Genomic DNA, 16,574 nt, shown 5'->3' on the forward strand with positions numbered 1-16,574 from the left:
GTCATTCCCTGACCTTTCCGCATCCTCCGTATTTGGTGGTCACGGGCTCGAACCCCGGTCTAATCAAGAAGCATGTGCTACGCACTGCTGCTCCTTCCCACCTGGCTACGGAGGCGCCCGTTTTTTATCTATCGCCATACTTTTTACATAGGTTGCTGAACAGTTTTCAATACATAAGTTGCCGATTTATGTAGGTTCGGACTTACGCGACATTTTTTTTATACGACTGAAGATTTCAGTGAAGGAGACAAAATTTCACCATAATAACGTAAAAACCCACAGAATTCCAGTTATCGGTATTATCAAATGCAGTAAGATTGAGTTTAAAACCCAATAACCCAGAAAGTGCAAATTGTTTTTATTGTTTTATGGCAGTGACCTCCGAAAATGTGCTTTAGTAAAATATGTTTGCATGGAGTGATAATAGTGAGTTTTCGCCTTAACCCTGTGAAGTTCTTTCCAGAAAATTTAATTTTGACTGTTATCATGGTGCCAACTAATAAGTGATAGCAGTTTTTTTTTTTTTTTTTTTTTTGTTAGTTGTTGGCACATCAGCTTCTGCAGCCACAATGCACCTCCGAAAGTTTTTTCATTTTATGTGATCCAAGCCAGGGGCGGGATTCAAACCCGCAACCTTTCGGTTGCCAGGCAGGCACTTTACCCACCTAGCTAGCCCAGTCAGTCAGTGATAGCAGTACTAGTAAATCTATCACGAAAAGGAAAGCAATCGAATTGGATCAGAAAATTAAAATAATAAGAATGTATGAAAATGGCCAAACATCAAGTATCACGCAGAATTCAGATCTGTCAGTGGCAACAGTGAACACAATAAAAGAGAAAGACAGAATACCAGAAGCAGTGAAGCGATCGGCACCAAAGAAACAAGGCTACAAAATACGTATCAGTTTTTATAGTACAATAACATGCATTTTTTCTTCCTTTTGTTTCCTTTTCTTATGTGCCACTCTGGCTGCTTCACCGCTGTCCCCAGATAAAGTTTTTAATTGAACTAATTAAAAATATATAACTATTTTCTTTCATTCTTCTGAGGATATTATGTGATTTTTGTAATTTTGGCATATCAGGGATATAGTAGCAATATTTTATTAGTCATTCCAGAGTTAAAACTCGACTTAAGTAATAAGTCCTGGAACATATCTCTTATGTATGTCGGGGACTTACTGTATTTTTGGATTAACCGGGAAATCAATTATCCGGGAATTTTTTTTTTACCATCTATCCCAGAAAATTGAGTCTACCGTAGTTGATTTTTTTTTTTTTTTTTTTTTTGATAATCATTTTTTAATGCAATCTACCTAGCGTATAAAAGATAATCAAGAAAAAACTTCATAAGAGAAAAATCACAATAATCTTGATTTATTATTTACACATTATACAAATAAATAAAACTGTACATCCTTATATACTCATAGCTTTAAAATAAACTCACTGTTTTACTGATAAAAAAGATGTCAGTCTTTCTGTCAAGATTCTGCATTTTCTACAAACACATCAATTTGTTCTCATTCAATTTTATTCTTTTTGCAATTTTGCCATCAAAAATGACCTAAAGGGTGCCAACTACTTCACTTGCTGTTTATTTCTGTGATGTATATCCATAATAATCGAAAATTAAGAGGTACTTTTAGTTCCTCTTCATCAACCTGTTTCCTCATCTATCAAAAAAATCTGGATCATCATGAAATAATCTACAATTAATTCTTAGTTCACACTTTTTTCATAGTTTTGTGCATTGCTGTCAAAGTATTTAAGGAATTTGTCATGGAATTCATCAAACTGTTTCAATTATAGTAAGTTCTATTGAGGGATGATACAAATAACAAAGCATATAAAATGAAAGAGTTGATGGATCAGTGGAAAAAGCCATGCAGGAGGGATAGATTATTAAATGCCCCTTGCATATAATACCAACCACACTGATGTAATGCATAATAATTCTACTGGCGAAAAAAAAAACAAGCCTACAAAAGTCTACTATTACATAAATTTTTATTTATGTAATAGTAGACTGATAAAAAAGATGTCAGTCTTTCTGTCAAGATTCTGCATTTTCTAGGTAATGTGATTTAGGTAATGGTTTTTTATGCATCATATTAGTGTGGTTGGTGGGAACACCACATAGATATAAAATGGAGTGATTGTACTTGAAAGTTAATTTATCCTTCTTTCCTCTGCAGACTTGATTTGAATTAATTCATGATATTAATTTTAAGATGCCTTTAGGAAAACCACTACTATCACAATAAAAACAGTAGCTAAAATAATCTAGTATGCTGCCATTATACAACCTGAATACAGTTAAAATAAATTAGACATTTCTCCAAACATGAAATAGACTTGGCATCCTGCATGTTAAACAATAAAATGTAGTTTTTTACTGTGATAAGTAAAATGTAACATGCGTTATACACATTACATTTCTTCATCAATAGCATTTTGTAGGTCAGACATGGATATATCATCACAGCTATTGTTATCTTCATTTTTTGATTGTTCCTTCTGAAGTTTAGAGTCCTTATAATGTTTTTTTGTTTTAAAGTAACTCTGTTGAAATGTCCTAGGAGCTCCATATCCAAAACATATACTTTGTGGAACTCTGTTAAAAATGAAAAAACTTAATTTAAAAGAAATCTCTGGGATCACCTCAGAAATAAATACAATAAACTTAAATTTATATACGAAAATAATAAATTTCATCATTACAGAAACAAAATAATATAAAAAAGGCAGTCAATGATCATGGTGACTGTTCAAGGTTGATTTCAGTAACATCTTTCTATACATTAAAATAATTTTCCTCATTGGCTGATATTTATTCAGCCAATGGGAGAAGAGATGCGGTTTACATGGTAATAAGTAACAGAAGCTTGTTTTACTGTGGTAAAACAAGCTTCTGTTTAAACGTGATCATCATCATATTTAAGATGACCACGTGGTACTATGCTTGATTTCCATATTTAACGTATTTATGTATTCATAGCAGAGGAAGAGAGGCACACAGTGTTGAAAGCTTCTGTAAGTATTTTATTTTATCAAATGAAGTGAGCGCAGCGAGCATGGGGGGGGGGGTGAAGCCCCTTAGTTCTCATTAAAATAAAAACATCTTTTTGACATAAGTTCTTATTATTTATGTGCTCATAATTTTGTTATAATTTAATGTTGATAAATAAGGAGTGTTGCCAGAAGTTAATACACCTGCTACAGCCATTACAGAGCAGTTCTGAATGTTTTCCATGTAGTAGATGAATGTCTCAACTTACCAGAAACCAGTGAAAGGCTGTCTCTACTGACAAGGAGACAGAAAATTTGCCAATGGTAATTGTGGAAAGCACTTGCCACAATTAGCACAACAGTAACAAATGGGTTACCAGCTTGGCCATTTTGAACTGTCAAGCCAAAGAAACTCTCTAATGGCACCTTTCAGTTCAGATTTTGGATGTGCAACATTTGCAGCTGTGTTGGATCTGGTGATCAACCTGCCATGCATTGATAATTTTTTTAAACTGAAACAGATTAAAGTAGACCAGAAACTCATTCTATTCAATTTCACAGGTAGGTGTTTGGCCTGGGTAGTAGTAGTGTTTTAGGAGCTTCAATGACTAAGGCCATATTGCTCCACGTATATTGTCTGAAAATTGTGTTTTCTGAGGTTGATTTTCTATCTGCTCGACAAAAAACCCGAGTTTCCGTGAGAAAAAAAAAAAAAAAAATTCTACCCTCACTTGGGTAGTATGGTTTTTCATCGAGTGCATTCCAGACCCTGCCTTGACCAACTAACTCAGCCATATTGTAGAAAAGAAGGATAAAAATTCCTCCCATCATCAACGGGACTCAAACTCATGTCTTTTCTACAGTGTGGGGAGGACGGTGATCCTACCAACTGTGCTACCTATGAGGATTTTTGGCCTTGGGAATAAAGCCTCACATTTTGCTGCCACATAGCACTGATATCAGCAATATTATGGGTGACTACATTTTCACTCTTTAATTTGAGGAAAGTCATCATGACAGAAGTGGAAACCGATAGAAGTGGGCTTACTAGTGCTAACTTTTCTAGTTAATTCCAATGCAACCTATTACCAAGTTCCAACTACATTAGATTAATTTATTCAGTTTTCCTCAGGGTAATAGTGCTTTCACTGAACTCAGTTCTACAGGGTGTCTCAAAAATATTGGTACAAATGTTTAGGGGAGGTAGGTAACATCTAAAGGAATGTGAATCGCATAGGAATCCATAACTGGAAATGTCACGGGAAAGTAGTAACAGAGGCACAAGAAGCAGAAATGATACAAGACAGTAATTAGGGGTAAACATTTATTTCACATAATATTAACAATGGAGTACGAGATGAATGCATTTCATGATGTTACAACAGATGTAAAGTAGCTTATGCGCCATCAAACCCCCATATCAACAACAGATGCTTGAAGGTTCCACCATGAGACGTGATGCATGCATGACACTGAAGCAGCATGGATTAGCGGACATGGTCGAACACACCTGGAGTTTCTTTGACAGTAGCAGCAATGCAGACGAGTCTCGCCACGGGATCCATTTCCATCTCCACAGGCGATTCATACATGATAGATGAGGGGGCCCCCCACAGAAAGAAATCAAGCCTCCATAAATCAAGTGAGCATGGGGGCCAGGCAACGGGTCCACCACAGCCAATCCATCGATGACCAAAATGCCTGTTCAAATGGTCAAACACACCTTCCATAATGGGCAGGTGCCCCGACATGTTGAAACCAAATGTTCCGTTTCACATTTGCTGGAACATCGTCAAGCAACCCTGGTAGAACTTGTTCAAGAAAGATCCAATATTTAGCGGAGTTCATGCGGGATGGTAACAGGTATGGGCCGACTAAGCAGTCACCGACCATACCTGCCCACACATCTATTGCGAAACGATGTTGTTGTGCCGCATCGGGGCGCACACCGTGCGGGTTGTCGTGAGCCCACACAAAACATAGGCTGGAAAATTCAAGTCTTGAACACTTTCTTGGAGAAACCACTGCACAAAAGCCACACGTGCAGGATGATCTTGGGGGAGCAGTAACTGAACCATTTGGAGATGAAAGGGGTGTAAGGAATCATCGTGCCAGACACTGCAATGAGACACTCCTAAGGCAGAGGCAACGGCACGTGTGCTGGTAGTGGGATTATTCTGGATGGCATTCAACACACTTTCTTCCATGGCGGGAGTTCGTGTCGAATGTGGTCTGCCCACACTACTCCTGTTACCTCTAAATGACACATAACCGCAAAAATTTTGATGCATACGCACAAACAAATGGTGGTCCGGTACATGTCTGCCTGGGACGCGTTCTCCATAAATTCGTTGAGTGGCTTGTCCATTACCCTCTGCTAATCGCATGTCTGCCAGCTCACAGTTCGTATATCGATGCATGCTCTTTGTGCGGCAACTACTACTTGAACAAGTAAACCAGAAATTTTCCCTCTCGCGAACTGTGAACAGCGCCGTGTACCGACTTACAGTGACGTTTCCGGTTATGGGTTCCTATGCGAGTCACATTCCTTTAGATGTTACCTACCTCCCCTAAACATTTGTACCAATATTTTTGAGACACTCTGTATATGCAGAGTAACCTCAAAATGAATTATTAATAATAGTTGGGTTAGCTGCTTCACAGCCTAGCAAAAATCCATACTATCTTTGCTTGAAACAAACAGTGGTGATTCATTGTAATAGTAAAGGCAAGCTGTATGCTCATAACAAACCCAGCACCATTTAAATAGGCCTATAAAAGGATTCTTTAGTTAAATAAAATCTGAACTAAGACAAAGAAGCAACATATTAAACCAACTGTGCCACATCAGCATGAATGCAAAAAATTCCCCATTCAAATGAATAGCTTTAATGCTAGTAATTTTTTTTTATTTTATGGTAACAAATAAAAATAAAAAATTATGGTAACAAATAATGCCATTTCACCACTTGTTTCTTACTGGTAGGTTGTTGTTGTTATTTGGTTTTTAGGCGCATTAGCAACTAAGGCCATATTGCTCCGGGATATGCGGTAGTCATTCCCTGACCTTTCCGCATCCTCCGTATTTGGTGGTGACGGGCTCGAATCCCGGTCTAATCAAGAAGCGTATGCTACACACTGCTGCTCCTTCCCACCTGGCTACGGAGACGCCTTACTGGTAGGTGCTACCAGTAAGAAATAAATGGTGAAATGGCATTCCAGGATGTCTCTTAAAAATTTAATAATACTAATTAATTAATGCATGCCATACAATATGGGGAGAATTTATGCATAAAATGCAGAAAATCATATTTTAAAAAATTTTGTCTATTAATGTCTTAACTGAGTAATTAAGCTAATACTTAAGAATTAGCTTATTTACTTAATTATAGAGGCTCACAATCCCTACACCACAATTAAACAACAGAATGCAACAAAGATCCTCTTACAGGTAAGCTTATGGAGAAGGTGACCTGGTTCATGTGCCCACATTGACTAACAGACGTCAACACATTCAACTGCAGTGGGGGTGGGAGTACTATTCCTGGACATCAGACAACTGTGTATTTGAAGAAAAATAGTGAACAGCTGAAACTAGACTGCACGATTAGACAAAAAGGCCAGTAGCAGTAGTATTGGTTTGATGTATGTTTTCGTGGATGTCACTGATCCCAATGAACACATCCTCACTGCCAGACCCTGCCTTGATATTGTTTTGAACCAAGTTTTGCCATTTGTGGTAACCACGTATCCAGATGGCACTGGACTCTTTCAACAAGATTATGTCCCATGTCACAAGGCCTGCATTGTGCAAGAATGGTTCAAGAGTCGTGTCCAAGAATTTCGGTGTGCTTCCCTGATTGTCGAATTCTCTCAACATCGATCCTATAAAACATTTATGGGATGTGGTGGAATGCAGTAGTTATTGTTTCACGCAAGTACCTCACTCCAGGATGTCCTTCTGTCCAGTTGGTACAGGATACTCATGGACACCTTCCATGGTCTTGCTCAGTCAATGATATGCTGGGTGAAAACGGTTATTATGGAAAATGCTACCCAACATACTATTAAGAGGTGATCGTAATGTTTTGGCTCATAAGTGTACATTCCTAGTAGATCTTCAACAGTCTGTTAGTTTGAAGTGCACCACTTGCTTCCAACTTGTTTATGAACGTTAAGAAAAAGCATATTCATAATGCATATGAGGGCTGTTTCTGAGAGAATTCCTACCTCGCTCCCCTGCCTTCAAAAATTTATTATCAGTTTCAATACTTTTGATACTTGTCTAAACTCAGCAGTTAGATAATGTATCACCATCGTTTGATCAAAAATGGTTTAACACAATGAAAACAAGTATGGTCTGGTGTGACATTGAGAAGCCATGTCATTACTCAGAATAAACTTGGGCATGATAAGAAACAGCTTAAATACAATATTTAAGTGTGTTTTTTTATTAGATTCCTAGCTTATTTTCAGATTATCAACAAAATAAATAAAAAAAAAAAAAAGTCCCAAAACATGAAATTGTGATTGTGAAATTCATTTTGCAAAATCAAACTTAATTCTATTACATACCTAGAAACATATTTTTGCCTAACTTGATTCCTATCAGCTGAACATTCTGTTGGTACAATCTCCATTTTTAACTCTGGTCTGCTGTAAAATGATTTTATAATAAAGTAAATCAAATAAAAAGGAAACACAAGATAACTTTGCAAATTAAAAGGAAATACTAAAAAAAAAATGTCTGATTTACTTGTAAAATAAAATAACAGATTATTGTAAGTATGCTGCAATATGCTATAATGATAAATGAAAGCATCTTATTTTCTCAACTGAAGATAATTTTATCATTCTCTATATCGGGATGGGGAACCTGTTTAGTACCAAGGGCAAATTGCAAGCATCTAAGAACCTGTGGGGGCACATCTTTGCTGGGAAAATAATGAATTTTAAAATTTACAAATTCATAGGTATGCATGCAATCAACACTAAGCAATATTAATTAAAATGTTATAATGCATTATCAACCAAACAGTTTAAACAGTTAAATACCGAAACACCAAAGATGCCACAGTCAATGTTTTATTTTTAATGAAACTTCTTAGCTTTCACCTTAATGAGAAGGTTGGTTGGTTGATTGGGGATTTATTTGGTGCATCAGCATTTATGGCCACAGTGCGCCAGAGAAGGTTGGTCCTGCTTTGCTTTGGAAAGCTCAGAGTTATTAGATGGCACCGATTATGGCACTGATGGTGCAGTGGGCAGTTTCAATTTCGCCTGCGAGAGAGAGGTTCCCAACCCCTGCTCTATATGAACAGTGAAAACAGAGTGTAAACTTTTAATGACTAAAACAAACATTACATCTTTGAGTAGTCAGCTAATGTAATTTTTATGACAACATTTGAAGTTACAAGCAATGTCAGAAGTTCCAAAGTTGGCAAGAGTAGCTGGAAGCAAAAATGGCATGCAGCAGAAATAGAGCGAGCGAATAGATCGAAAGCAGATAGAGTGAAGAGGGTCTGTTAGAGATGAGTCATTAATTAATCTAACTTCCCTCTTTTGAATGGAATCTAGAAGCCTGAGAGAGGTTTTTGGGGGCACTGCCCTAGGGTGGATTTGCAATTTGTACAAAGTGAAGAAAAGTAATGCAGAGAGTGAAAGAGAAAACCCAGTTTTTTTTAGATATTTGTAATGTGTTTATACCAGAGAGATTAGAAGTCAGGGTAATCCCCAATAGAGATATATGATCTTGCCTAGAAATTGCAGTGTCATCAAAGATAACCACAGGAGCAGAAGAATCCTTTTTGTGATATATAAGACAGGATTCAGTTTTAGAAGGATTGAAATCAACTAAGTTATCTTTGTCCTATTGGAGATTAGCATTTAAGGAAATGGTAGTGGATATTCGAGAAATTGAAGCTGTTTGAGAAAGGCAAGGTTTCTCAAACTGGAAGGTGGAATGCAATGTGCTGCCATCAGCAAAATTATGGATAGGATTTCCAGAAGAAGGTCATTAATATACAAGAGGAAAAGAGTGGGAGAAATAACAGAACCTTGGGGAACACCAGCACTAGTGGAGAAGTTAGAAGACAGAGCCATCTACCATCACTCGCAGTGAGCGGGCAGAGATGAAACTGGATACCCAATTACAAAAAAACAGTTGGCAAACCATACAATGAGAGCTTATTTAGAAGACCTTTATGCCAAACACGATCAAAGCTTTGAATGTCAAGAGCAACTGTTTGAGTTTCACCAAACTTTTCCATTGAATTTGTCCATAGATGGGTAACATAAGCCAAAACATCACCAGTGGATCAACACTGATGGAATCCATACTGACAATCATTGATCAGATGAATGGTTTCTAGATAGTTTAAGGAGTTGCCAGTTAATTGATTTCTTCATTACTTTAGAAAGAGTAGAACTGCAACAGAATGATAATTGAATGGTAGAGGAATATCTCACAATTCTAAGCTGCTTCTCTTTTTTCACTGCTTCCATTTCCATTCTTTATAGAAGTTTAGTTTTCATTTAGTCCTATGTTAATAATTACACAAAAAGAGCAGCCTTTAATTCATTTATTGAAACCAGAACCCAGTCAGACAAACCATCATTAGCAGTGGTATATGATGCAAGATAGCAAGCTTATACCTTCCCATTTCTCCTTTCATTCCCTCCAATAGAGAGCCTTTCACCTATCATTTCCTCCAATAGAATTTGTCTAGCTCTTCTTTGAATTTATTTAAGCTATCAACTTCCACAACAGATGGAGTTTGTCTGAGCAATCAATTACTCACTAGCTAAAGGCAAACTCCCACATATCTATTCTGCAACCATCCTTCCTCAATTTTAATTTATGCTCAATCATGTGCATAATCTGAGCAAGAGTAAGAACCCCATCAGCACTGAGCTTGCTCAAACCATTCAAAGCCTTAAACACCTCAATCAGATCACTTCGCAGGTGCCTATTCTCTAGATGCTGCAATTTACAAAATTGAAGCCTTTCTTGTTTGTTTACCTCACCAATCTTGTTGCCCTGCTCTGTACTCTTTCCAGTAGCTCTACATCTTTCCTAAAATTAGGTCTCCAATCCAGTATGTAGTACTCAAGATATTGTCTGACTACTGCATTATAATACAATGGAATAATCACCTCCTTATCCCAGCTAACAAAATTTCTGTATATCATTGACAAAACCCCATGGGCAATGCTGGCAGCTTGTCTGCACTACTCAGAGAACTTCATATCTGACTGCAAAATTACCCCAGCAACTTTTCATTTTCTACCACCGCCCTATAAGTAGGTAGGTAATCCATAAAGACTTCAAATTAACAATTTTAGTTTTTCAACTTAGCTAAAATAAAAGAAAGCCTATAATGACCTATAATTTGTAATTATATATTCTCAATTCATGTGTAGCTCCACACAGTTGGTACATTAGCAACTGTGGTAATGGAGGCACTGGTTAAAGAAGCACTGCAGGATCATCTAGACAAGACTTCAGTTATAGCTCGGACACAGCATGGGTTTGTTAAGGGAAAGTCTTGCCTGACCAATTTGATTGGATACTATGATGTGGTCACAAAGGAACTGGATGCAGGGAATAACTTTGATATCATATATTTGGATCATAGAAAGGTTTTTGATACTGTTGCACATGGAAGACTGCTGCACAAATTGAAGTAGCGTGGCATTGGAGACAAATTGCTGCTATGGATAAAGGGATGGTTGAGTGGGAGAAGACAGAGTGGTAATCAATGGACACTGCTCATCATGGACTAATGTTATTAGTGGAGTCCCTCAAGGTTCAGTGTTGGGTCCATCGTTGTTTTCTGTATTCATAAATGATATTGATGATGGTATATCAAGCTTAATGTCCAAGTTTTCAGATGATACAAAGGTTGGCAGGGTTGTTAAGGACACTGACAGTACGCTGCTGCAACAGGATCTAGAAAAGTGGAGCAGATGGGCTGAGAGGTGGCAAATGAAGTTTAACATTGACAAATGTAAAGTACTACATATGGGAAGCAGCAACCCCAGAGTGACGTACCAACTCTGTGGTACTACACTGACAGTGGTAGAGAATGAAAAGGATCTGGGGGTAATTGTGCATGCAGATATGAAGTTTTCTGAGCAGTGCAGACAGTCTGCAAGAGTAGCTCATAGTGTTTGTCAATGATATACAGAAATTTTTCTAGCAGGGATAAGGAGGTGATTATCCCCTTGTATAAGGCAATGGTCAGGCCACACTTTGAGTACTGTATACAGGTTTGCAGGCCTCATTTTAAGAAGGATGTAGAGCTGTTGAAACGAGTACAGAGAAGGTCAACAAGATTAGTGAATAGAACAAAGGGTTGCTCTTACGAAGAAAGGCTTCAATTTTGCAAATTACAGTGGCTGGAGACTAGGCACCTGCGAGGTGATCTGATTGAGGTGGAAAAAGCCTTGAAGGGTTTGAGCATGCTCAATGCTGATGGAATTCTTCCTCTTGCTCAGAATAATCATCTGAGAAGGCATAAATTCAAATTGAGGAAAGACAGATGTGCGGAGGTTTGCCTTTAGCCAGCAGGTAGTTGGTTGATAAATAGCCTATATAAATTTAAGGCTGAGCTGGACAGGTATTTGGAACGAACAGAGGGGTGAAATGGGAGCGGTTTTTTTTTTTTTTTTTTGGCTGATGCTGCATAAGCTTGCTTTCTTACATCATATGCCTCTACTAATGCTAATGTTATTGCAACCCACAGTTAATAAACTTCAGTTGCCATTTCTCAGCCCATCTGCCTAACTTTTCTAGATCAAATTGCAGTAGCATACTGCCATTAACCTCTCCACCAACTTTTGTTTCATCTGCAAACTTGAACATTAAGCCTGATATGACTTCATCAATATCACTGATAAATATAGAAAACAGCAATGGGCTCAACCCAAACCCTGGGGACTACACTAATAACATTAATTCATGAAGAGTAATAACTGTTTGTGAATGCTGTGGCCACATTTACAAAAGCAATAACCTTCTCCTTTCCCTTGATTGTAGTTACATCTTTAAGTAAACACTAATAACAATCATGAATGACAGTGCAGTACACCACCCCACACTGTATAACCAATAAAACAATTTCTCATGTCCCTTTGGCACAAAATATGTACTTAAATATTGTCGACAATGCCCATGGAGATGGCCCCATAGATCTCAAAGCTTGACATAAGATAATTTTTGTTTGAAGGATGAGATAAATCTGACCTTTTTGCCATCACTGAAGAATGCAATATGCCAAGAATTTCCAGTACTTCTAATAGATATATTTTATACTCTGAGCAGGATAATATCATACCTACACTCAAACATTGGAACGTGTTAATGGAAACACCAAGCAACTGTTGCTGTAAATTTATAGCAAACCACATTTCTCATTTGTCACTCTGCACATTAGCACTTCCTTCTCCCTTCCAATGACATATGGAAAAGTTCTGATTAAATAAAAAATCCCATGACATTTACAAATATTAATGTAAATACCAGATTCCTCTGTAATTAACAGTTCAATAGAGGTTTAGCACTGTCATAATTTGGAACACCTGCACGTATATACAGCTAGTTCTCATTATAACATTCCTGCTTATAGTGATCTCTCATTTTTAATGCTCTTTTTCTTCCAGCCTCATGATCAATGCCCATTTGCAGATGATACAAAGGTTGGCAGGGTGGTTAATAACAAGTATTCAAGGTGTGTTACTGTAACAAGATTTAGAAAAATTGGCAAATGGGCTGAGAAATGGCTGTTGAAGTTTAACATTCAGAAGCAAGGTACTGTGTGTGGGTAGCAGTAATTCCAGGTTAATGTACCAAATGTTGGCATTAACATTAGTACAGGCATAGGCAAAAAAAGCAAGCTTACACAGCATCAGCCCCCCCCCCCCCCAAAAAAAAAAACACTGCCCATTTCACCCACACATTCATTCCAAAAGTCTGTCTAGTTCTGCCTTGAATTTATTTAAGCTGTCAACTTATACAATGACAGATGGAAATTTGTTCCAGCAATCAACCACTCACTGGCTAAAGGCAAATTTCCGCACATCTATTCTACAATCGTCTTTCCTCAATTTCAATTTATATCCTCTCACGTGCATACGCTGAGCAAGAGGAAGAAACCCATTAGCATTGAGCTTGCTCAAACCATTCAAGGCCTTATACACCTCAATGAAATGTGTAGTACTACACTCAAGGTAGTGGAAAATAAACAAGACATGGGGGACTTGCAGATATCAAGTTCTTTGAATAATGCAGATAAGCTGCCAGGACAGCTCATGGGATATTGTCAATGATATAAAGGATTTTGCTTGGCTATAAGGAGGTAATTATCCCATTGTACAAGGCATGATTATGGGCCACATCTTCAGTTCTGCATATAGGTCAGGAGACCTCATTTTAGGAAGGATGTAGATCTGCTGGAACACGTGCAGAGAGAGAGAGAGAGAGAGCGCGCAACAAGACTGGTGAAGGGAACAAAAGGGTAGTCATACCAAGAAAGGCTTCAGTTCTACTAATTACAGTGTCTGGAGACTAGGCACCTGCAAGGTAATCTGATGAGGTGCTTAAGGCTTTGAATGATTTGAGCAAGCACAATGCTAATGGCATTTTTCCTCTTGCTCAGACTACACACACAAGGAGGTATAAATTCAAACTGATAACAATGGCTGCAGGATAGACCTGCAGAGGTTTACCTTCAGCCAGTGGGTGGTTGATTATTGGAACAATATTCCATCTTTTGTTGTTGTGGAAGAGGGTAGTTTGAATAAATTCGGGGAAGAACTAAACAAACTATTGGAGAGGACAGACAGGTAATGTGGGAAGCTTTTTTTTTTTTTGAGCTAATGCTGTCCAAGCTTGCTTTTTTGTGTCATTTGCCACTACAAATACTAATCTTATGAAGTGCCATACACTTTTTAATGTCTACAGTGCTGACTGAATTTAAAATACTTTCCCAGTTATTTTTCACTTTTTGTTTTCTTTTTTCTTTTTCTTAATAAGGATTCAAAGAAGGAAAAACCTCTCCTACCTCTTGATTTTCATGTTTGGAAAGGGACGATGCAGACTATATTCTAGGAACTGTTTATGGAGTAGTCGATTTACTTCTTATAAATCATTTCTCATGCAGGTGACAATTTTTAATATCACACAGTAACTCGAAGCTTGAAGGTAGAAATTCCATACTTTAAACCACTCAATGTCTAGACTGTCACTGCTTTCACACACCACCTCAGTTTTTTTTTGTTTAATTCAACACTTTTTTACCCACTTCCTTGCTGATACAGTAATAACTGTGTGTCAAAAAGGTGATTTCACAAATGACAGTATACGATTATGTTAGTACTACATTTACTATGTTTATATGACTCAAGTTATGTTTATTTTAATGGAATATTTTGAAAAATTCCATTCTTTTTAATAGAATACTAAAAAAAAAAAAAAAAAAAAAGTTGAAAGCTTTTTTTTTTATGAAAACCCCAAGCACAAGAGGCATTAGAATCTACAGCTCTTACTACCATGCATGGGATGGAGGTTGAAAAGATGAAAGAATATATCTGTTGACATTAGACTTGAACTTCTGTAGATTGTAATTTTCAGTTGAATGAATAAATGAGGAAGAAGAAAAGTTGGTTCTGTTAGTTTGAACTTGGAAAACGTGTTCGGACTACTTTGGGGGGCGGAGATCAGGAATCATAAAAGCCAATTCAGAAGAACAGTGCCCATGGAAGTATCTATATAAATGGCATGCAGCAGAAACAGAAATTCTATGAAACAGAGTGGAGAGACTGTTATAGAGATGAGTCATTAATTAACCTAACTACCCTCTTTTGAATAGAATTTAGAAATCTGAGAGAGGTTTTGGGGGCACCACCCCATATGTGGGAGCAGCTGTTTGGAAGAAAGTATTTTATTTTTTTTTTTAATGAAAATTCCAAACACAAGAGGTATTAGAATCTGTAGTACTTAGTACTATGCTTGGGTTGGAGGTTGAGAAGATGAAAGAAGACATTTGTTAAGATTAGACTTGAACTTCTGTAGGCTGAAATTTTCAGGAAATACGTATGAAGGAAAGTTGTTCCAGAAAATGATGGTTGAGTGGGAGAAGACAGAGAGTGGTAATCAATGGACACTGCTCATCGTGGACTAATGTTATTAGTGGAGTCCCTCAGGTTTCAGTGTTGAGTCCATTGTTGTTTTCTGTATTTATAAATGATATTGATGATGGTATATCAAGCTTAATGTCCAAGTTTGCAGATGATACAAAGATTGGCAGGGTTGTTAAGGACACCAATGACAGTACGCTGCTGCAACAGGATCTAGAAAAGTTGAGCAGATGGGCTGAGAGGTGGCAAAAGTTTAACATTGACAAATGTAAAGTACTACATATGGGAAGCAGTAACTCCAGAGTAACATATCAACTCTGTGGTACTACACTGACAGTGGTAGAGAATGAAAAGGACCTAGGGGTAATTGTGCAGGCAGATATGAAGTTTTCGGAGCAGCACAGACAGTCTGCAAGAGTAACTCATGGTGTCTTGTCAATTAAATACAGGAATTTTTTTAGCAGGGATAAGGAGGTGATTATCCCCTTGTATAAGGCAATGGTCAGGCCACATCTTGAGTACTGTATACGGTTCTGGAGGCCTCATTTTAAGAAGGCTGTAGAGCTGTTGGACCGAGTACAGAGAAGGGCAACAAGATTAGTGAATGGAACAAAGGGTTGCTCTTATGAAGAAAGGCTTAAGTTTTGCAAATTACAGTGTCTGGAGACTAGGCACCTGCAAGGTGATCTGATTGAGGTGTATAAAGCCTTGAATGGTTTGAGCATGCTCAATGCTGATGGAATTCTTCCTCTTGCTCAGAATAATTACCTGAGAGGGCATAAATTCAAATTGAGGAAAAACAGAAGCAGGATAGATGTTTGGAAGTTTGCCTTTAGCCAGCGGGTAGTTGGTTGGTGGAACAGACTTCCATCCTTTGTTGTGGAAGTTGATAGCCTAAATAAATTTAAGACTGAGCTGGACAGGTATTTGGGAACGAACGGAGGGGTGAAATGGGAGCGTTTTTTTTTTTTCTTTGTTTGTTTTTTTTTTTGCTGCATAAGCTTGCTTTCTTGCTTCATATGCCTCTACTAATGCTAAATTGCAGTTGAATGAATAAATGAGGAAAATGAAAAGTTAGTTCTGTGAGTTTGAAGTTGGACAGTAAATGGATGTTGGCTGGTGGCGGTACATGTTCAGACTGTTTTGAAAGAGAGAGCTGGAAATATAGAACCCAATTCAGAAGAAAAATGCCCATGGAAGTATCTGTAGAAAAGGCATGCGGTAGAAACACTACATCTATGAGACAGAGTAGAGCGACTCTGTGAGAGATGAGTCATTAATTAACCTAATTGCCCTCTTCTGAATGGAATCTAGAAGACAGAGGTTTTGGGGGCACTGCCCTAGATGTGGGAACAATATTCCATGGTAGGGAAGATTTGCAATTTGTACAGAGTGAACAGCTGTTTAGAAGAAAAGTAACGCCG

The 16,574-nt window shown here is 37.7% G+C and overlaps 1 protein-coding gene across 1 annotated transcript in view; it reads right to left on the bottom strand.

Moving 5' to 3' along the window:
* Positions 1–2,133: 2,133 nt before the first annotated feature.
* The window catches only part of l(2)k10201 (zinc finger protein 511 lethal (2) k10201), a 53,920-nt gene continuing 39,479 nt past the window's right edge, over positions 2,134–16,574 (bottom strand). The window contains exons 5-6 of the mRNA XM_090387632.1: positions 7,588–7,668; positions 2,134–2,617 (exon numbers count right to left, since the gene is read on the bottom strand). Coding sequence (XP_090243758.1) covers positions 2,434–2,617; positions 7,588–7,668 — 265 coding nt within the window. The 3' untranslated portion in view covers positions 2,134–2,433. The remainder of the gene's footprint in view (positions 2,618–7,587; positions 7,669–16,574) is intronic.

This window comes from Mastigoproctus giganteus, chromosome 13 (genome assembly GCF_048544385.1).
Source record: "Mastigoproctus giganteus isolate SK-2022 chromosome 13, ASM4854438v1, whole genome shotgun sequence".
In the NCBI taxonomy this organism is placed as follows: Eukaryota; Metazoa; Arthropoda; class Arachnida; order Uropygi; family Thelyphonidae; genus Mastigoproctus; species Mastigoproctus giganteus.